General features: G+C 38.7%; 1 protein-coding gene across 4 annotated transcripts in view; it reads right to left on the bottom strand.

Moving 5' to 3' along the window:
• OXR1 (oxidation resistance 1) overlaps nt 1–22505 on the bottom strand; it is a 359160-nt gene that overhangs the window by 280559 nt on the left and 56096 nt on the right. For all 4 annotated transcript variants that reach the window (XM_053929506.2, XM_053929507.2, XM_053929508.1 and 1 more), the window contains one exon: nt 8711–8881. In XM_053929506.2, the coding sequence (XP_053785481.1) occupies nt 8711–8733 (23 nt within the window). In that variant the 5' untranslated portion in view covers nt 8734–8881. The remainder of the gene's footprint in view (nt 1–8710; nt 8882–22505) is intronic.

The following is a 22505-nucleotide window of genomic DNA, read 5'->3' on the forward strand; positions in this document are numbered from 1 at the left end:
GAATCTTTTAATCTTTTATCATTTGTTAATGAGACACAAGCCATATTTGTGAAATAGGTTTTACACTAACCTCTTTTTTCTTTCATTATTACATCTTATCAATCATATCTGCTATTAATAATATAAATTGTTTTAATAAAATTTGAAGATCATAGAGAAATTTGATCAAGACTATCACTGAATTTTGCTATATGTATATTTACTGATTTTTTTCCCCTTTGATAACGTGGCTATTCAGATCTTTTGCCCATTTTTTTTCAGTTTTGTTAACTCCAAAGGTTTTTTCAAATTGTGGTAAAAAACCCCTAACAATACTTAACCATCTTAACTATGTTTCAGACTACAACAGCAATGTTAACTGCATGCACACTGTTCTCCAACAGATCCCTAGAGCTTTCTAATCTTGCCAACCTCAGACTCCATTTCCCCACCCAACACTTGCTGTTTCCCTGGGTTTGCCTACGTTGGATACCTCATATAACTGGAGTCATGCGGTGTTTGTCTTTTTGGGACTGGCTTATTTCACTTAGCATAACTAAATTTGTACTAAATTTATATTTAAGGTGAACTTTTGTCTATAACCTAATAAGTGAGGAGAAAGTTTTCAATCACATTTAAAATAAAATCCAGTCTTTCTCAACTTGCATGGCCCCACTGCTACCTCTCCAAGCTCAGTTCCAGGGATTCTCCCCTCCGCTGGCTCCTTCCACCGAACTGGCTTCCTTGATGGTTCCCCAGACACAAGTACCTTTCAGCCCAGGGGCCTCCGTCCTTCCTGTTCCTCTGCCTGCAATGTTTCCTTTAGGTTATAAAGCTCATTTCCCTCTCCGCTTAAATAACATCTAGTCAAACAGGCTTTTGCTGACCAATTCCTCACCCTATCACTCTGCTCAATTATTCTTCATATCACTAATATTATAAAAAAATGCAGAAACTTCTGTTTCATTCATCATTCTACCCACAGCCTTGAAAATTGCACATTGTAGATGCTCAAAAAATTTGTTGAATGAAGAGATAGGTGAATATAAACATAAGAAAATATCTTCTAATTTCGTTAAAATGTAGCGCCAGTCTACATACAATTAAACTATACTAATTCATCTCTCTGTGCAGGAATTATTGTTAAATTCCTATAAAACCCATAATAACAAACCAATCCTTTAAAAAGGGACATAAAACCAAGTATAAATGAATGTATCTAACTCTTTCAGTGAGCATCCAAATGAGTTAAAAACAGCTTTTTGTTTTCTCAAACAAAATAGCTTTAAAATCAAGGTGAACTTTCTTAAAAACAAGTTAAAAAATCAACAAAGTCCAATAAATAAACACAAAAAGATGACTAGGAATATATACCAAGACAGTACAACCATTGGGAATTTTAGACACCAGTGGCAAAAGATGTTTATGATTTCATAGTCAATTTAATTTTGATCACGCTGAAAATAACAAACCTTAGCCTATGTAACTATTTGAATAACTAAAATGATTCCATAGACCATTCACTGGTACTTATCTTCACTGTTCAAGTCCCAAAAGGGCTGATGCATAGTAACTGTAGCCTTAATTTTGGAATGGACAGCCCAGTTTTATGTTAAAGCTTCTACAGTCTACGGAAATATTGCTGTGATAATTCACTGTAGCTCTTTCACAAGAGGGTAAATTATGATTTCTCTGAGAATGATGAAAAGACATATTTCAAAACATTTATAGTCCTGGATGATATTCAAAAGGAAGCTGATACATGCGAATCCCTAAAGTCACTTGCTTATATTTTTCCTAATACTGGCTGTGAATTGGTGATCATCAATCAACTGTTTCTAATGGCTTTTGACCAATGGTGAGGTTGGGACGAAGGGCTGGTCAAGGTTATGGGTGTAGGCTTCTGCTTTGAAAGAGTGAAACGAATTGTTCCTTCTGGGAACAGAACTTGTGACCTCAGATTCATTAACTTCACAAGAAAGCAAACTCCTCTAAGCAGATCAAAACTTACCAAACAATTTTCTTCAAAATTGGATTCATGTCTAGTTGGCACTAGTACTTAAGGACAAAAGTAAAATATCCTGTTTTAGTAACTATTTCATTACTAAAGGAGAAACAATTTGAGGTAGATATATGGAGAAAAATAAATATCCAAGATGTTTCTTATAAAGGTTTTATTTTTTAAAAAACTATTTTTTAAGGCATATAGGTCAAAGCCAAAAATGGTCGGGGATTCTAAAACCATAATGTGTTTACTTGAAGTGTTCAGCCCAACTCGAAATAGCATTAGTCATGTTAATAATGACATGATTTCTATTGGAAAAGGCATATGATGAATAGAAACATACATTGGAACTTTTCAGAATTCAGTAACTTGACTTGCATCCAAATCACCACACTGTAACTTAAAGTGTTATGTAATCTTGGGGACAGAGTTTCATTTCTCTTGAGCTTTCATTTTGGCTGCATTATTCTCTCCTGTCTGCCTCTCCCAGTTTATTTGCCCCTTGTTTGTTCTCTAAATCAACTTACTCATCATCTATTCTCTGGATCCATGATTTTCCAGCTGAAAGCTGCACTTACATGAGGCTTCCTAAGTTTTAGGCTCTCAAACCCACCCTTCCCAGTACCTAAAAATATATTAATCATTCATTCAACATGCACTTATCATGCTGAGAAATACAGAATCTTGCCAACTAAGCTTTCCTACCATTTGGAAAGTCTTATTTTTTTTTTCAGTTAGAAACATTTGCTTTATATTTACATCTAAACTTTTCCTTTTTTTCTCTTCTCTAATAAAAGGCTGTTGACAATTCTGACGTGCACCTTTCACCATAAAACTCAGGGTAAAACTTCCCCTTGCAATCTCTACTTTATTCACATCTTTCCCCACTATGGGTCTGATCCCTCCAAAAATAGAGACAATTCAAGACTCTACTTCCCCTGCCATTGAAAATACTGTCCCTGAGGGTCTGCCTTTTGACAGTGTAAATAGGGCAAGTGATTTGCAGAATAGTGGCTAAGGCAACTTTTGAAGAGAAATCCTTATTTTACTTTCTCCTTGGAATAAATAGGCTGCTTCTCTTCCTCCAGTTTTTTTATTTTTTCAACTAAAATCAGATGCCAAAGAATGATAAGGAATGATTCATTTCTTCATTTATTCACTAAAGAAGAACTTAGATAAAACTATTATAAATAATGTGAATAATCTAACAAAGCAAAGTGTCTATACTCTTCTAAATTTCCATCTTTCTCAACTCTAAGATTCTAACACACTTTTACTTTTGGATGAAGAATATAATTCAAATTAGTTTTCATCTCGTGGTAGAGTATTATTAAGCTTGCCAACATTCATAACAGCATTTTATACTATAAGCATGCTCAGTAAAGGCCATTCACCACTTCTAAATTTAGTCAATACATCCATCATTTACAACACAATTCATACTTTGTTATATTCCAACCTGTGGGGATGCTTGGTGGAATAGTTTGTGGATATGACAAAATTTTATCAGTCAACTCTAAGTACACACTTCTCTGACAATTATCAGCATGTTTTCAATATTTATGAGGGCTAAATCTGGTGAGTCAGCATACATGATGGGTCCTTTCTAAAATAAAACAGGAGATGCAGTGACGAGACACCTACTCAGAAATACAAGTTTTCTGCACAGCCCTGATGCCTGCAAGCCAGGGAGCCGCAACAAGCAGGGTCTCCTCGCCAGGGGCCCTGCATGGCACAGGCACAGCACTTTGTGACCCGGACGGCTGAACTAAATAACGCTACTGCTATACAATGTCACCCAGCCTTTACACGTGATGGTGTCAGTCAACAGCCATCAAATACAGAGATGGCCATAGAAACTGTTCAGTGGGCACAGGAGATGTCAAAGTATCATCTATGATTTGAGTCCATTTTTGCAACAATATGTGAGCATATGTAGAAAGAAATAGACATTAGCATTTATAACAGGGTCTTCTATGAATGGTATGATTCAGGTTACATTTTATTTCTTCTTTAGAATTTTCTGTAGTGTTTGACTCTTTATAATTAGCATATTTATTTTTATAACTAAATGTAAGATATGTATTTGCATTTCAGAAAAATAAGCCATTTATTCCAAAGCCGGAAAAACAAATATCTATTTTGTCCCCTAAAACACCCCAAACCTACCTTTTTAGATTCCTTGTCCCTTTAAGTCAGTTATTCGTTACTTGGTTTCACTGACTAAAATACAAGCTCCTACATGAGTAGCTGTTACTTCTTATGACTGCTGCACCCTGGTGCTCAGCACAGTGCAGGGCACACTAGAGATGCTCAGTAGATTATTCCTTGCTCTTGGGCTTCTTACTCTCATGCAGGGTCTTCTCTCTCCCACACCTGGCTCTAACTGAATTACCTCCACCTCTGCCAGGTGCCATACAGTCTTCAAGAGACTGTGGGACAAAAGCTGAAGTGTTGGCAGGCATCACAATGGAAACCAACTTGGGATCAAAAAGATGTCATTTGGCAAAATCGGTTGAGCCACTCTAAATCCCGGTTAACACGTGCAGAGTAACCCTAAGGGAACAGGAGCTGAGGATGCAGAAGGGTGCGGGAGAACAGAAAGCACGTGATTTGTCTGAGGGTTTCTGTGGGATGGGCGATTGAAGACCATTCCAATGGTATTGTAGCAAAGTGCCGATACTTTGTTGTGCTTCTTTTCTCTCATGCTGAAAGCCTGACACTTTCTAGCCGGTAACGTAACAGTGGAATGAAGATTTATATTTTGTAGTGTATGTAGCTCAGTCTACATAATTTTAGAAGTTCAACTAAGTTTCTGATAGCAACAACCTCCTTAACTGCCCTAGAAAGTTAGGGGGCCCCTCCCTTGCCCCTACACCCCACCCTCAATACTGTTCCAATGCCGGATAGTGCTCCCAGGTGCAGACGCTCACTTCCTTCCAGGAGAAGCCCCAGGACTTCCACATGGGAGGCCATAAGGGAAACCTTCTAGTTAGAGACAGGAACTGGGGCACTTGCCTTGAAGCCACCCTCACAGCAAGGATATGGTTGTGATGCGCACTCTCCCTGTTTTTGCACGGGGAGTTTAGTGGTTAGGAGCACCACCTGGCTGCCTGAGTCGTTTCCTAACTCGGCTGTTCAGCGGCTGTGTCACATTGGGCAACTCCCCTAACTTGCAGTGCTTCGCTTTTCCGTTTGTGGAGATGCGAATAACCACACCTCGTTCCTAATAAGGTCGTTCTGAGGAGTATGTGGGTAAATATCAGCTTGTGTCTAAAAAGGTGCCTGGTACATGGTAAATGCCAAGTATGTGTTCACTTGATAATATTAACTCAGCTTGCATGTTGTAAATATATGTTTTTGATGTTAGGTATGTTATATATAATGTATGCACATATTTTATAAGAGATATATATATATGTAAGATACATTTTTACATCTTAAAAATATTTTTACAAGGAGAGACTGAGGCTGATTGTTGGGGAAGGAAGCGGTTAAAGTCTTTCCAAGTGCCCCGGCCTCACACCGTTTCCCTCCCTGCGCTGTGGGTACAGGGCCCTTTCCCAAGGCTCTGTGGCTCTTCATGTCTCCGGTGAATTATCTCTGCTGCCAGCAAACGTTCTCTCCCTCACACCACAGCCCGGGCCCTGTCGCCTGTTCACGGGTGTCTGCAACAGATTCTCTACATCCCTTTGTCTCTCTCTCAACCAGCATCAGCTCAGTCACCGTCTCCCCTGGTGAATATTTACTACACAGGAGATTCGTGAAACACCTGTGGTTCATCACCAACTCTTACAAGCCATTGCCAGCACCCTCCCCACCTGACTGACACCGCAGCTCCTAGAAACTTGGAAGTCTCCGAGATCGTTTTTCTGTTTGAGACTTCCATCAAAGGGCCAAATTACCTTATATTTCTTCTGCAGGTCATACACATAACTATTAGGGCAAGAACCTTTTTATTTTACTATGTACAAAGGTAACTTTCTTCTGCTGGATATTTAAAAGCTGGGCATATTATCAGATAACTGTTGATATAAACGTATCTTAGTCTATGCTTTCTAAATTCCTAGGTTGATATGGGAATCACAATTAGGCACCAGTCCTTTCCTAAGATCTGAGTTAAACTTTAAAATCAACCCATGCATATGGTCAGGTATGCACCACGTCATGGTAAGCAGACCAAACTGGCCACAGACTGAAGCAGGTTTTGACTATGAACTCAGTGCTAATATGAATGAGGAGGCCAAGCCAAGGAGACACTGGCAGAAGTGAAACTCAAGACAATGAATGAAAGAGACAAACATGGACAGAGTTCCTCTAACTCCAGGCTAGAAGCTGCCCTGAGAAGCAGGCGGTGGTGTTAGGCACGTGCATCCTTACTGACAGATGTAACCCGCCAGGTGTATTCTTTCCCGACTCCTCTGGACATTGAAAGCAGATAACTCTCCCTGCAATGATGGTGCAACATCAGCCAAACTTCTTGGATTCCCAACAGTTAACAGATGACGCTGGCCAGGCCAAATCTAGTGTCCTGTGCACTTTTAAGTTACATATCTTATTTTAAATTCATAATCTGCCGACCCAGCTTCTTTTCCAATGTCAGTATTTTCATAGCTGAGTTTCTGGATTTCAAAACAGAGAGCCAGACTCTGGACTGTAATAATTTCTTTCACTAAATTAATGTTGCTTTGTGAGGAGTTCCCACAAAGAATTGATGAGTTACTATTCACTTCTATTCACATGTATATAGTATGATGTTTTCCTAAATATAGATGTAAGATGTCAGGAAATAGAGAAGAATTCCAAAGGTTAATGTGAAAAACAAAGAAGGTTAACGACTTCTCACCTGTGTGTAGGTGAAATAAATCAGTCATTTGTTTTGCATATATCTTAGATCTCCTTCCTAGGTCTTTGCCAGCACGTGGGGAACCCAAATGCTAAGAGGGAGAATAAAGATGCCAGCCCTCCCACAGCTGAGTAACAGTGGGAAATTGTAACGGTGGGAAATTGTAACCCACCCCACCATCCTTTTGACATTGTTTCTATAAGTGCTGACTCTGACTAACATGTAGCTTGGAGATGGACAGCATGTCTGTATAAGAATTCTAGGAATAACTTCCAAAGGTACAGACTCTGACCTTCAGGCACCCCAGCTCCAGGAGATTTGCTGACAGTCAACTCTAGAGCCAGGATGCCGTGAAGCCAGGATGACTAACCCAGGATGCTGCACACCGGCCCATCACTTGCCTCATCGGAATGGGCTGTATTTGTCTGCATGGAGAGAACTTTTTAACCCCATTCCCTCGTCTCTTTGTTCAGTTCCCCTCTCCCTCCTTATAAAAAACCTCTGCCTCTACTGAGAGGTGGAGATGGGTTTTGTGATATGAGTCCCCCATCTTCCAGATGGCTGGCATCTGAAAATAAACCACTTTCCTTTACATCACCCCCTGCCTCCCGAGTATTGGTTTTTGTCACGGCAGGAAGCCGGACCTGCGTTCGGTTACAGTTGCAAGACAGTGTGGCATTGGTAAAACAAACGAAAAGCTCCCTGTATAGAAATCTAATGTGGAACATTTGTTCAGCCAGAATTGAGGGTACTGTTGAATGAAAATATCTAAGAATTTTTCTTTCAAATTTGAGCCTATGACAAGAACTGTAACAAATTTCATATATGTGATTTTTCTATAAGATATCCCCCCCCATTTTAAATTTTAGTTTAGAATAAAAGCACTAATTTACCATTGAATTACCTGCCTTGCATTTTTTGTTACTGATTTACAATGCACAAATTTGAAGAACATCCACTAAATTGTAGGTGCTGTGCTGGGCAGATGGGCTGGAATCACAACATACAATCTCTCTCTTCGTGGAGTTCACTGTGTTGTGGGTGACCCCTAACCCGACCATGGTATCACATCAAGGCAGCTATTACTTGAGGTATGCACCAAGGACAGGCTCCCGTGACAGCCTGTGGACCAAGCCCACCACACCCTATGGTGAGACGTGACCATCATACCCGTGTTTTAGTCTCTCTCTCCCGCTCCCTGTCCTTCTTCTTATTATTATTCACATGTTGGTGAATTTCTATTTCACACATTCAGATCTTTATATATTAAAAAAAAAAACAAAGGTCAACAAAATGTTTCAAATTCATCCCTGCTATTATTACCCTTTATTGCCATAAAAAGTTATTATTTGCTAGAAAATTATCTTTATACTTATTCTTTTAAATCACAAACAGCTTTAAGATGTAAACTATAAGTAAATGATTACTCAGAATGCCAGATATTCAGAGATATAAATCTATAAGGAAATTTCCTCTTCAATGCTTGAGTCCTATCCAGCCCGGAAATGGGAATTCTGAAGAAAAGTGCTGTTTAGACAGCGCCTATCTCACCCCCAGAGCCACGCTCCAGCTTGTTAGCCCTGTGTAGACAGGAACATTGCAAGGCTATTTTATTCCCACTCCTCTTACCCACAGGGTGTGCTGAAAAGAAAGGCTTTTGATGTCACTGGATATCAGTAGGAGGCTAGAACTGTTCCAGAGTCCCCAGATACCAGAGTGCTGAAGTGTCAACCTTTTAATTCTAAGTTGCTTTCCTCAGCTGAACAAGGAACGACAATCTCTGCTAACCAGATTTTTCAAGTTTGCACAGTACAACTTATAAACTATTGTTTCATGATATACAAGTGCTTGCATGTAAGGTTAGAAAGTGAGTCACTTACCATGATAAATTAGATACAGACATTGCAGCAATGGAGGAAGCAGTCTCGTGGAGCAGTCTTCTCTTGAGTCCAGAATGGAAGAGTAGGTCAAGTAGACAAGACAACTGGGGATTTTAGCTTTGCTGCTGGAAGGATGTACAAACCACTTAGTCGGTCACAGTTCGAGGAGATCTATAAAGAAGAGGGAGAAAAGAATATCTATAGTGCCTGGTCCATGTGACTTTTCACAGATGTACTCATCTAGTCAACAGTGTGTAATGTCATAAGACACACCAAAGAGAATATGATTTTTTCCTTGAAGTACAAGATAAGTCAGAAAACCAAAGATAAAATGAAACCAACCCTATGATGAGCTTACGGCTATACCTTTAAAATCAATTGAAAAGTTATTAAAATGTTTATTCCCTCAAGTAGATAGTTCCTTGTTCATTCAAGGAAAGCATATGTTTTTAGAGGCACCCCATCCTGATTACTCACAGCAGATACTAAAAAAGGAGCTCTTGGCACAAACTGTTACCATGCCCAAAGGTTTAACAAAAACTCCTTCACTACAACTGAGCGAGTAAGAATTGGTTGGACAATCATATACTTTACATAGTGTTCCCCGGGATTATTTCCAGTACCCCAAGTGGTACCGTGCATAGTTATCACAATATTATTGACTACATTCCCCATGTTTCACTTACTTCTCTGTGGCTATTTTGTAACCAAGAATTTGTGCTTCTTAGACCCTTCACCTCCTTCACGGAGCCCCCATACACCCCTCCCCTTGGGCAACCACTAGTTTGCTCTCTGTGCCTATGAGTCTGTTTCAAATTGGTATGTTCATTTATTTTTGTTCTTTAGCTTCTATGTATACATGAGATTATAGGGTATTTTTCTTTGCCCGACTGACTTTTTTCACTGAGCACAATACCCTATAGATCCATATATGGCATTGGGGTGTCACATTCATTTTCACCGGGGGCCACATCAGCCTCGCAGTTGCCTTCAAAGGGCTGAATGTGATTTTAGGACTGTATAAATGTAACTACTCCTTAACTAGGGGCAAGGAGCTCAGAGCTGCCGCCAGGTAGAAAGAAGGTGCTGGCCCACATTCGGCCTGCAGGCCCTGTGTTTGCCACCTGTGATCTATGCTGTCACAAATGGCAAGATTTCCTTCTTTTTATGGCTCAATAATAAGTGAATAATAAAATCATTAGGTAAGAAAAGAACATTTTGACACTAAAGATTCAAAATAAATGTTAGCAAAATGAATTATCAAGAAAAATTAGAATATTTTGAATTTTTCAGAGCGGCTTCCTATTTATCATCACATCAAACCAAAGGCCTCTTTCATACCTATGGTTCCCCTATAAACCAATATCAATCAATATTCCCCTCCTAGACCCCCACCCTGGTAGAGTTGCTTGCTCACAAGGCTCATTCCTGAGCCTTGACTATACTCCAATGTTCTGATTCTCCCGTGTGACCTGATGTTTCCTTTCCCCTCCAACTGCCCATTTCCAAATTCTTCAAAGAACACCCCAAGGCCCACAGATTCTGTGAACTCTGGCCTCATAGTTCCAGGGTTTCTCTGATCACCCCTCTTTCTCCACTATCCTATACCCACTTTAGCAATTAAAATATACTGAGCATTAAAATGTGTGTGTAATTTTTCATGTATGTTATTTTTACTTCAATAAACTTAGTTTGCAAGGGTCAGAAAATGTCTTTTATGCTCAAACTCCAGAGCAACTAGGTAAGTCCCAAGTACTGACCGGGTATTAATAAGCTAATGGATGAAGTGCAATACCTTAACAGCAATAGAACTTCAATGGCTAAAAATAACAGTTCAAACATTACCTTTTTTCCTATTATAGTCTCATACTTGTGTTATGGATTTTAGGACCTCCAGAACCAACCAGTTGTGAGGAAATATATTATTTCTCTTGTGAAACCTCTGACCATATATATATAGATAAATCCTTAAATAAGGAAGGATTTGCCTATTCTCTTTATCTCACACATATTTCTCTGGATATAAAATTTTAAAAGACTGGGTTCTGTCTTGAATTTTATAATTTATATTATCGTTATTGATTTTTAAAATAAGACATGTATGCATGCAAAGCAAAATCAAAAGGCTGTGCAATGAAGGATAACTACCTCTGCCTTTTCTGTCCTCTCCGCAGCCATCTGGTCAGTTCTCCTTCACTGAGGCAGCTACTATTACTACCAGTATTATTATCCTTAAAAAGATATTGTATGGCTTCTATACAATATCTATCATCTATCTATCTATCACCTATCTACCCTTTTTCACAAACATGGTAGTGTATTATACACACTTCCTCCTGCCACTTGGCTTTCACATGCATACGTAATCAGACGTCTATACACAATGTTTCCCTGTCAGTGCACACACAGAGATGCCACGTCACCTTTCATGGATTGTAAAGCATTTCGTTGAATGGATTTACCCCAAATTATTAGTCCACCCCATACCAAAGGGGATTTGGTTTGCATCTGGTATTTGCAATTACATACAATGTATATCCTTGTATATATGATATAATGTAGGTACATATTTATGGATAAATATCTGGAAGTAAAATTTCTGGGTCAAATCTATGCATGTTTTTAATTCTGAAAGATAATGGTAAATTGCCTTTCAAGGAAGTTGTACCAATTTACATTCCTACCAGCAATGTATAAGCCTAGTCATTCTGACATTACTGCCTCTTAGGGTTCTAGTAAACCAGGTAAATTTTACAAATACACCTCCCAAAGTGTACTCATTTTCCAAGCCGGAAATACTTGTCCACTGGTATCCAGTTAATCACTAAGCCTCGTTGATTCTGCTTTTGAGGTACCTTTAGAATTTATCTTCTTTTCTCTAGTCTCACTGGTTCTGTCCATTGTCCTCTGTTGTCTGAATAATAACAAGGGCCTCAAACTAGCTCTCCTTTCTAGTTTAGCTTTCTTCTGCAGCACACTACACAGCAGTCTTCATGGAAAGCCGTCATTCCCCACATAAGAGCTGTAGAGGCAGGATGATGACATCAGACAAACATGTGATTTCCAGCTATGCTTCTTGGTAACTTCTGATTTCAGAAAAGCTAAGTGCATTCCCCGGGTTGTTGCTTTATTTTTATTATTTTATTATTTTGTTTCTTTACTTTTAGAGATAGAGGAAGGGAGGGAAAAAAGAGAGGAAGAGAAACATCAATGTGTGAGAGATACATCAGTTGGTTGCCTCACACATGCCCCCAACTGAGGACCTGGCCCACAACCCAGGCATGTGCCCTGACTGGAAATAGAACTGGCGACCCTTTGGTTCACAGGCTGGCACTCAGTCCACGGAGCCACACCAGTCAGGGTGAGTTGTTTCTTTATTTTTTAAATAGGAATGTTAATAGTATTTATAAGATCATGGCAAGAATTTTATAGAAAACAATGCATGAAAGGAGTTCATTTCCTGGCACATAGTAAGAGTTCAAAAATAGATATTGGCAGTAAAAATATCAGTGAGGAGCAGGAGACACTGATGATAATAAATCTCTGTTTCAATGCCCTTTACTTGCTCTATTTTGCCCTCATAGTAGAGCCCTAATTCCTTAAGATAGTTTAGGAGATTAGAGGTGATCCGATACCTGCTTTCCTGTCTACCTTTCTCTCTCATTGAGGCCTGCACCACCCTTCCCCAAGCCCCTACACCCTCTATTTCAGCTAAACTGATTTGCATTTTTCCAGTCTGTGTCTCTTTAGCTTATAGTCCATTTGCATGCTAGTTGCATTGCATTTTACATGCATCTCTTTCCTTTCCTGCTCTGCATGGCTACCTTGACACATTACACCTCAACAGCGATAGCGTTCCTTCCTGACTTTCCCAGTCCGCATTAGCGGAAGCCCACCTATGCTCTCTCATCACACCTTAACCCATGACAGTGTTTAGAAACAGTGGTTTAATTCTTTGATGTTGGTCTGTATTTCTCTCCAGATTTTAAGTTCCTTGAGGGCAGGCAGCTAGTCTCAATATAACCTAGGGAATCCAGGGCCTGCCACAGTGCCTGTGACAGAGAAGGTATTTAACACATTTGCTGGAGAAAAAGAAAAGAATAAATGTCTAAATCAGGAAGTGTAAAATTCTACAGAATGTGGAACTAAAAGTAGTATCTCTTTTCCTTTGAAAATATAAAAGTATGATTTATTTAATTTTTGGTCATATTTATAGGCTTCAGATCCAACATATCATTATTTTAAACTATTTTTATATTTGAAACATATATTAATCATGGAATATCAATTACAGGAACTTTGGGTAGAAGTCATTCCATTTTCAAATCTGTTCTGCTTCTCGGTTTTATCGAGAATATAGTTTTGTAGTAAAGTACGTAAAGTAACGTCTTTTTGTTCGGATATGCAAAGTGGAGTCAAACAATCCTGATACTCTAGCTACTTCGGCAATCATCTCACAAAATTTCTGACAGGAGACAGACATGTGTCTCCCTGGAACAACTGAGGTCAGCATGGATATAGACCACACAGAACAAGCACCTTCCTCATTGTTTTTAGACCCTGTTGATACCTAGCCTGAAAATACAGCCTTTGCAGAGGGTTGAGAAAACCCACCCATTCAAACTTCAGATCAACACAGACAGTGACCTTGGTAACGAGCTAATGCAAAGCTTTCTGTGTCCTTGCACTGCCCCGCAGCTGTCATTTTACTTGTATTAAAGCCATTTCAGGGGAGGTATTAGTATTTAATTGAGCATGTCAGTAATTGGTTTAAAAGCATTTATCACGGAGATGTGGCTATATGTGTGATTATCATAAGTACCTACTCCAGAAATATCCCCCCCGCCAAGTTCAAATTACAGGAAGTATTTACCGTAGCCAGAGAAGTAAAGGACTACAGATGTTACAGTAATTGTTAAATAAATTATCGCACTAAACAAAGATCACCTTCACCTTAAATGAGTTTGGGATTCCTTTCTTCAGAATAATCACACCAGATATTGTTATAATTTCCAGAGAAGATTTCATTTTAAGAACTTATAGGAACTACAAAGACACCTCTTCCATCTGTGCTTCTGTGCTTGATCTCACTTCCTCTTGACCCATGAGGCAGTCACAGGCTGCTGCCACCCACACCCATCATCTCTGCTCCCTCCTGGTCCTTCCCCTGTGTGTCCCTGGTTCCACACAGCCTTTCCTTGCCTCCACCATGACTTCACCCTACTCCTTTCTCTTCCTTCTTCCCTTCACTGACACACTCCGCAAAGACGTTACTCTACATCCATTGCCTCCCCCGTTTCCCCACCCACTCTTGCTTTCTGAGCTCTACTGAAATATTCTCATCACCAGTCGACTGGTCAATATTTAGCTACTGACTCCCACAGCCCTCAGTCAGACGCCACGCTCTCTGTCCACTTGTCCTGAACTCTCCTTCTTAGACTTCCAGGATGGTGGAATATCCAGCTTCTCCTAATCCTCTCTGTTCTTCAGTGACCCATCATCATTCTCCCATTTCATTTATGTTGATATTCTTTGAAGTTCTGTCCAAGGTGACTTTCCCAGTAGATGATTCACAAATTTCTATCTATGGGTCTCATCTTCGGACTTCCAGAATCATTTTCCCTAATTATTCATTAAACACTTGCTGAATCTTGTTTTTGTTTTTGTTTTTTACTGTACTTTTTCATTATTACTTTTTAAAGTCATTATCTCCTTTTTATTACCACCACCAGTCCCCCATGTTCAAGCCCTTACTGTCTTTTGTATTGGCCAGCTTTTTTTTTTCAGATTTTTAGAGCTTCTGAAATAAATTTCATTAATTAAAATATATTTCAAAATCTTAATAATGGACAAACAACCTAATTTTAAAAAGAGGTTAAAAACAGTTTGTTGGATAGCTTGAGATGTTTAGTGTTTTCTTGGCAGTGTGTCACTGACTGGAAAGTGAGCGGCCCCACGTCCCTCTTCTCTGGCACACAGTTTGCCAATCCCTGGCAGGACATTGCTGCGCTGGACTTCAAACTTGTCTCTGACCCCCAATCTGTTCTACAAATTAATTTTACTAAGGCAAGGCACTTAAATATGCAAATTCCTTGTTTAAGAACAACCTTAAACAGTCATTCCACCTACATGTTCCATTACACTGGGGAATCCTATACTATCTAGTCTATCCAATGTTTTGGGGCTTGTCTATACCCATGTTGGATGACTATTTTTATATGAACTTGTTTCCACCCTACACTGATGGCCTGGCACATCACTCTGTACGTTGGAACTAGTCAAAATAGTAAGTTGAATTCTGAGTTCCAAACTAAAGCTTTCCTCAATATTTTTTCTGACATATTTCCTCGGATGAGGGCAATAAAAGAAAAAAATAAACAAATGAGACTACATCAAACTAAAAACATTTCGCACAGCAAAGGAAACCATCAGCAAAATGAAAGACAACCAAACCCATTGAATGGAAGGATATATTTGCCAATGATACATATGATGAGCGGGGTAACATCTAAAATGCATAAAGAACTCATATAACTCAATGCCAAAAACAAACAACAAACAAACAATCCAAATAAAAACTGAGAAGAGAACCTGAATAGAAACATCTCCAAAGAGGATATATAGATAGCCAATAGGCACATGGAAAGATGCTCAAAATCACTAATTATCAGAAAAAATGCAAATTAAAACCATGATGAGGTATCATGGTGGTTACCTGACACCTCACACCTCACACCTGTCAGAATGGCTATCACCTCACACCTGTCAAAATGGCTATCAACAGATCACCAAACAACAAGTGCTAGCGAGGATGTGGAGAAAGGGGACCACTTTTGCACTGTTGGTGGGAATGCTGACCGGTGTAGCCACTGTGGAAAGCAGTGTGGAAGGTCATCAAAAAATTAAAAACAGAACTGCCTTATGATCCAGTGATTGTACTTCTGGGTATGTACCCAAAGAAACCGAAAACACTAATTAAAAAAAAGAATATATGCACTCCTATGTTCATTGCAACATTATTTTCAGTAGCCAAGGTATGGAAGCAACCCAAGTGCCCATCAATAGATGCACAGATAAAAAATAGCTGTGGTACACATATACAATGGAATCTTACTTGGCCATAAAAATGAATACAATCTTACCATTTGCAAAAGCATGAATGGACCTAGAGGGTATTAAGTGAAATAAGTCAATCACAAGAAGACAATATAAAGAAACAAAATGGAAACAGACTCATAGATACAGAGAACAGACTGATGTTTGCCAGAAGAGAGGGGGTTTGTGGGGCTGGGTGGAAAAGGTGAAGGGATTAAGAAGTACAGATTGGTAGTTACAAAATAGTCATGGGGATGTAAAGTACAGCGTAGGGAAGGATATAGTCAATAATATTGTTAAGAACTATGGATGGTGCCAGGTGAGTACTGGAAGTATTAGAGGGAACACTTAATAAAGTGTATGATTGTCTAACCACTATACACCTAAAACTAATACAAAATAACATTGAATGTAAACTGTAATAAAAAAGAGCATAAAAAAACTCAAGCTTTTTTGGTGTACATTACTGTGCTCAAGGGCTGCACTAAGTAAATAAGCCTTTTAAAAAGTTCGATGTATCTAAACAGGCTGGTGTTTTTAGAATTTACAGTGAATTTCAATGAACCTCTGGAGTCTACAGGTTCAATCCCACGTGGATCACAGATCACCCTCCCCCAGAGAAAGGATCACAGACACTCAGTCTAATTAAAAAAAGGAAGAAACAAAGCAGCTGACTAGTTTTTCCCCTAAATAAATGTTTCAAGCTTAAACACATCTTAGGCCCACTTAATGAATCTTTTTGTAGTCTCAGCACATGAGCACTTTAACATTCAGAATGAACTTGAGAGAAGTGAGGAAAACCTGCCCGTGATCCCAATGCAGTTTAGGAATGTAACAGAGAGTTGTTGCCTTTCTTCCCTGCAGACTTCAAGTTCAGCCTGGAAACCTCCTTGATCCTCATCTCTGGCTACCCGCCCCCACCTTCCTGCTCTCTAAGGCCTGAAAATACATGTGCCTGGCTTCTCCTTGAATAAACTAAACACTTTCATTCCTGTATGATTCAGAATGAATAGACTGATTCTTATGTTCCCACTTCCAGCCACATCTCTCCTCTTCTTGTCTAGAAAATGTATTTGTCCCACAAAATCCAGCTCAAATATCAATACCCCTATAACTTAAAACTTGTTAGAATTATGTCCCCTTCATAAGTCTAATCGTCACAATATACATATTTCTACTGTGGTATTTACCATATTTTATTAGTGTTATGGTTTACCTGTCGGGAAAGGTGAACATTTTATATTAATAATATATTATGATATTATTTAACTACTTAAGAGATAGTTACTTAGGAAACATGGAATTTGAGTTTTCTGGCCAAAGGGGGAGGGGAGCAGCCTTGTGTTATAACAAATGGACAGAGAAGGTATAATAATGTTTTTTAAAGTATATTTATTTGCAGATACTTAAAAAAAAACTACAAACACAAAAGAAATTCCATTATTTACTTATCCACTTATCTTGGCCCTACTAGTTCCTCAGGAGCAATAATTATATCTTATTTTTCTTCATCCTTGTAATACCTAGCATAGTTTATTATCTAGAACATAATAAATATCTGTTCACTTTATTTTAGTTGAATTGCAATACTATTAGGGTCATGGAAATTATTGATTTTTCTTCTATTTGGCAATGAAGGCATCTGCATAAGAAATAAACAATAGACATAAGAGAAAACAGCTTACTTCCAATCTTAAGGCATAAAACTTCCCTGTTGATAAGCACTAGTCAGCCCCTACCTGGAGACAATACCTGTTTATTAGGGAATATAGCACTCTGGAGTGAGGCAATTTTCACAGGTACAGATTACATGAAAAATGTGCATGTCACTCTTTGCTTAGGCAAAGTTTCATTCTTTTCAGTATTACTTGAAAATATCCAACATGATGAAAATCAATTTACTTCTATTAAACAAGTCCTTTCAATGAGCCTGGAGAAGAGCCCTTGCCTTTCATTTTGCAGGGACAAATATGGTCAATTAAAACTGAAAACTGAGGTTTTAGCAAGGTTAAAGATAAATAGAGAAACTTAAAAAGCAGCAAGAGAAAAGCAGTTAGTTACCTACAGGGGAGCTCTCATAAGACTGTCAGCTGATTTCTCAAAAGAAACATTGCAGGCTAGAAGGGAATGACAAATATTCAAAGTCATAAAAAGCAGGCATCTACAGCCAAGAATGCTCTTCCCAGGAAATATAATCATTTAGAATCGAAGGGCAGATAAAGAGATTCTCAGACAAGAGAAAACTAAAGGAGTTCATCATCGCCAAGCCATTATTATATAAAATGTTAAAGAGACTTACTTAAGAAAAAGATCAAAATGATGAACAAATGGCAAATGGAAAAAATATATATATATCTATCAACAATTGAATCTAAAAAAACAAACTAAGCAAAACAAGAAGAACAGAGACAGAATCATGGATACAGAGAATGTTTTGATGGTTGCCAGGTTGCATGGGGGCATGGGGGAATGGGTGAGGAGGTGAGGGGATTAAGAAGTACAAAGAGGAAGTTACAGAATAGCCATGTGGATGTAAAGTACAGTATAGGAAGTGGAGTAGCCAAAGAACTTATACACCTATGGATATGAACAATGGTGTGGGCATTGCCTGAGGGAGTGAGGGGTGTTGGGTGGAGGGAGGCAGAGAGGGAAAAATTGGGACAACTGTATCAATAAAATATAATTTCCAAAAATAAAAACTGAGGAACGTCCACCTTTTGGAGCTAAATGAAAAGGACCTCTAAATACCAGAGAGTATCACTGAAGGTTCAGTGAAGCCCAATCCTGTGAAGGTACACTGTCTCCTCCATGGAGGGATGACTTTTCCACTGGCAAAGTGAATTAGGGTTGGAAAACAGTTCAGACTGCTGAGAGGGGGGGAGAAAGCATTATATTAGCTTAGCATCCAAGCTGTTCTTCTTCACAGCAGTATCTACTCAAAAACTTCTTCATCAACTCTTTATTTTATTGAATATAAATGAACTGAGATCTCAACCCTAACTCTTTACATTCTTGTAAGACTTCACATCCCTAAGAAATGAATTGTCAGAAATTATAATTCCTTGAAAAATGACTGAATGTCTCCTTTGTCAACCAAAATTTTATGATATGAAACCATATAGCAGGCAATTTAGTCTTCAAGATTTACTTCCAGAGCCTGGGGTGCTCAGAGTTACACAAATACAGAGGTTTGGGTTCAACATCACCTTTACGATTTTCACTTAGAAGTTGTGCCAGCCAATCTTGGGATGTTTAATGTCCTGGCTCTGTTTTCTTCTCCTCTGATAAGATGGCATTCATTTTTAAAAAGCTAAATTTTATCAAGAAAAATGGTAATAATGGAAATTTGTTAGCTACCTTTTTTGATGGCTTTCTGTAATTTACTGGGAAAAACTGTGCAACCTCGTTACCAAAAAGCTGCTTCCTCTGTGATCCACAAATGATACTATCTTGCACAGTTTTTAAGTCGTTTGTACCATTCTAGATTTAGAGTTGAAACTGGACTTCTTTATCAAATGATCAAATTCCTTCTTCTTCATCTTCAGATCTCCAAAGGTGTGTGGTGCCATCAGCAGCATCGTCATGGTTACAAAGAGGAAGATTATCCACTGCACCAGGGAGGTTTCCAGCTTTTCAAACATACCATCCTGTGCTTCAGCAAAATCAATAATCTCGATATACTATTTTTAAACTTTTTCTCACAAGTAGAAAAAAGCCTATGCATTACAGACATATGCAAAAAACCGAGCTTACGTCCTTTCTATGTTCACCCCTCTCAATATACTATACACCTCCAATGTTCCTTTTAGTGCATGGGATTTCCTAGACCTTCTGTGCTCACCAGTTGTCTTTCCAGGCTTTTCCATTTCTACAGAAGACACTGACATGACCCTGTAAAGAGAATTTCTGAGCTGTGATAAAAGAATGCTCTACACATGTCTGCATGGGCTCACCCACAATTTCACCCACAATTTAACCATTTCCATTGTTACACTTATACAAACTCATAATGGCAGAATTTCTATTTAAATAGTACATTTTTGGTAAAAATTTCCATCAGTGGTATAGCAAATATTTGGAAAACAACAGTTTAGATGGGGAGGGGTATCTGTATTGCATGCATATATGTGTTTACTGGTCTCTAACTTAGAATCTTTGAGTGAGAAACATTTCCCACCTCTTTCCTCCCAGCTCTAGCCAGAATTAACTGCTGTCAGTTAGGAGCCCCTATTACAGTTTCTACATATTTCTTTTATTTATTCATTTATTTATTTAGCAACTGCTATGTGTTGGGCAGTATGGTAGGGATATAAGAATAAATAAAATATAGTACACTCCCATGATGGAACATTATTCAGTCATAAAAAGGAGAGAAGTACTGATGGGTGAGCCTTGAAAACATTATGCTAAGTAAAAGGATACAGACAAAAAGGGTAACATGTTACAGGATTCCACATATAAAATGTCCAAAATAGGCAAATCCATAGAGACAGAAGGTATGGTGGCCAGGGGCCAGGAGAGGGAGGAGTGGGAAGTGACTGCTGATAAGTACAGCATTTTGGGGGGAGATGATAAAAATGTTTTGGAACTAGGCAGTGGTGATGGTTGCACAGGTTTTTGAATATATTAAAAGTCACTGGGTTGTACACTTTAAAAGGGTGAATTTTATAGCACATGTATTGTATCTCAATTTTTAAAAAAAGATTTAATGTGTCAAAGACATACAACAATTTAACAAGGGAGCTGGCGCCAGAATTCAGATCTGCTCATTCCATCCAGGTTCCAACTGCAGTAGCGTACTGCGCTTCTCAGCGTTGGAGGCTGATACACAAGCCTGAACCTCTTGGAATGGCACAAATGTACTTAAGAATTGTTTCTTTCTTTATTTCCTGGAATATAAAAACCACGTTACTGGAAAATACACAAGTAACTCCGGCAGCCAACAAAGGAAATGTAAACTCTGCAGACTTAATGGTGGGCCTCAGTTTCAATAAGGTGTAAATCTCCAAAACCCACTGCCACCTTTCTTAGCTTCTCCTGTGATCAGCCCTCATGCTGGAAATGCATTCTGTCTCCTACTTACAAATTACTTAGGCAGCAATAAAATCTGACTTGTTATGATAAGCTTTGCAAGTTTCTTCAATACACATGACAAGATCCCAAGTGTCAACTTTTCTCCCATAACATTTTAAGAAGTGAAGATCCCACTGGAAGAAGATCCAACCCAAAGGAGAAACATGGCAAAGACAGACTCTTAGAAACAGTAACGGCTCAAATTTGGAAGCCGTTAATCTATCACGTTACACTAAATTCTCCCTTGCTCCTCTCTCATAGTGGCTTCCAAAGTCTTTAACACACGAATTAATTTTATGAATTCCCAGATCCAAAAAAATGTTATCGCTTACTTTGTAACAACAACAACAACAACAACAACAACAACGACAAACTAGTGTGTGGGGAGTGGAGAGGAGGAGAGTGGATGTACACACACCACCCCCCTCTTCTTCCTAACAAATAAACATAATGAATAGTGCCAAAAGCACATTGTTAAAAATATTTTATGCAGCGCTTCCCATTACAAATTGCAAAAATTAAAAGTTTGTTATAATGATATTCATGGTATTTCCTTCAGTAATTCATTACAAATCATTTCAAAGCCATCATTTATTCTCATTTTTATTAAAAAGCTAATACAAGATGTTTTAAAAAGTGTATAATTTATTCCTAAAACGCTTCTAAGACATTGTAGTTGCAATGATTTTACAAAGGAGTTAAGTGTATTTGTATGAGTTTCAATGACAAATTAATCTATGGTAACCATAATTGCAATTATGAAAAACATTTGAAGCAATTTTTCAAACATTTCATTTCAATCAACTAATGGAAAATACCCAGTTGTATTTTGCATAAAGTTCATTTTAAAATGTTTTGTTGATATTAGACAATTAGAATATATTACTGCTTTTTTGTCACTGGACGAGCTGTGTGTTTACTTGAGGACTAAAGGGGAAGTGAAGTTAAAGAATTATAAAGTAGGGCCAATAGCACTTGAGCACTGAGTAGTTCACAAACAAGCGAGTAACCAGCAGGTCTGGAACAAGACGGTCATTTGCTGTACTGAAGCGGTTCTGGGCCCCTCAACAACACGGAGACAATGCAACGTTCAAAGAGAGTATGGACGTGCCCCTATCTGCGGGAGATGTTCTCCAAGACTCGCTGTGGATGCCTGAAGCTGTGGATAATACCAAATCCTGTATATACTACGTTTTTTCCTATACGTGCATACCTTTTCACGTAAATGAAGTGACTGCAGCTGCTCTTTGGCATATCCAAATTGCCAGCTTCACTATGTTGTCATTGTGTGGCCACTATTTAGTAAAATAAGGGTTACCTGAACACACGCGCTGCAATCCCACAACAGTCGATCTGTCAATGGTGGCAGCTACTAGTGGCCAATGGGCGGGCAGTGTACCCAGTGTGGAGATACTGGACAAAGTGATGATTCACGCCCCCTGTGGGACAGACCGGGATGGTGCAAGATTTCACCACGCTACTCAGAATGGCACACAATTTAAAATTTATGAATTGTTTGTTTCTGGAATTTTCCATTTAATATTTTCAAACCATGGTTGACCACAAATAATTGAAACCGAGAAAAGCAAAACTGTGGGCAAGGGGGGAGACTGCTGTAACTCCAAAG

Source organism: Desmodus rotundus, chromosome 8 (genome assembly GCF_022682495.2).
Source record: "Desmodus rotundus isolate HL8 chromosome 8, HLdesRot8A.1, whole genome shotgun sequence".
NCBI classification, from domain to species: domain Eukaryota; kingdom Metazoa; phylum Chordata; class Mammalia; order Chiroptera; family Phyllostomidae; genus Desmodus; species Desmodus rotundus.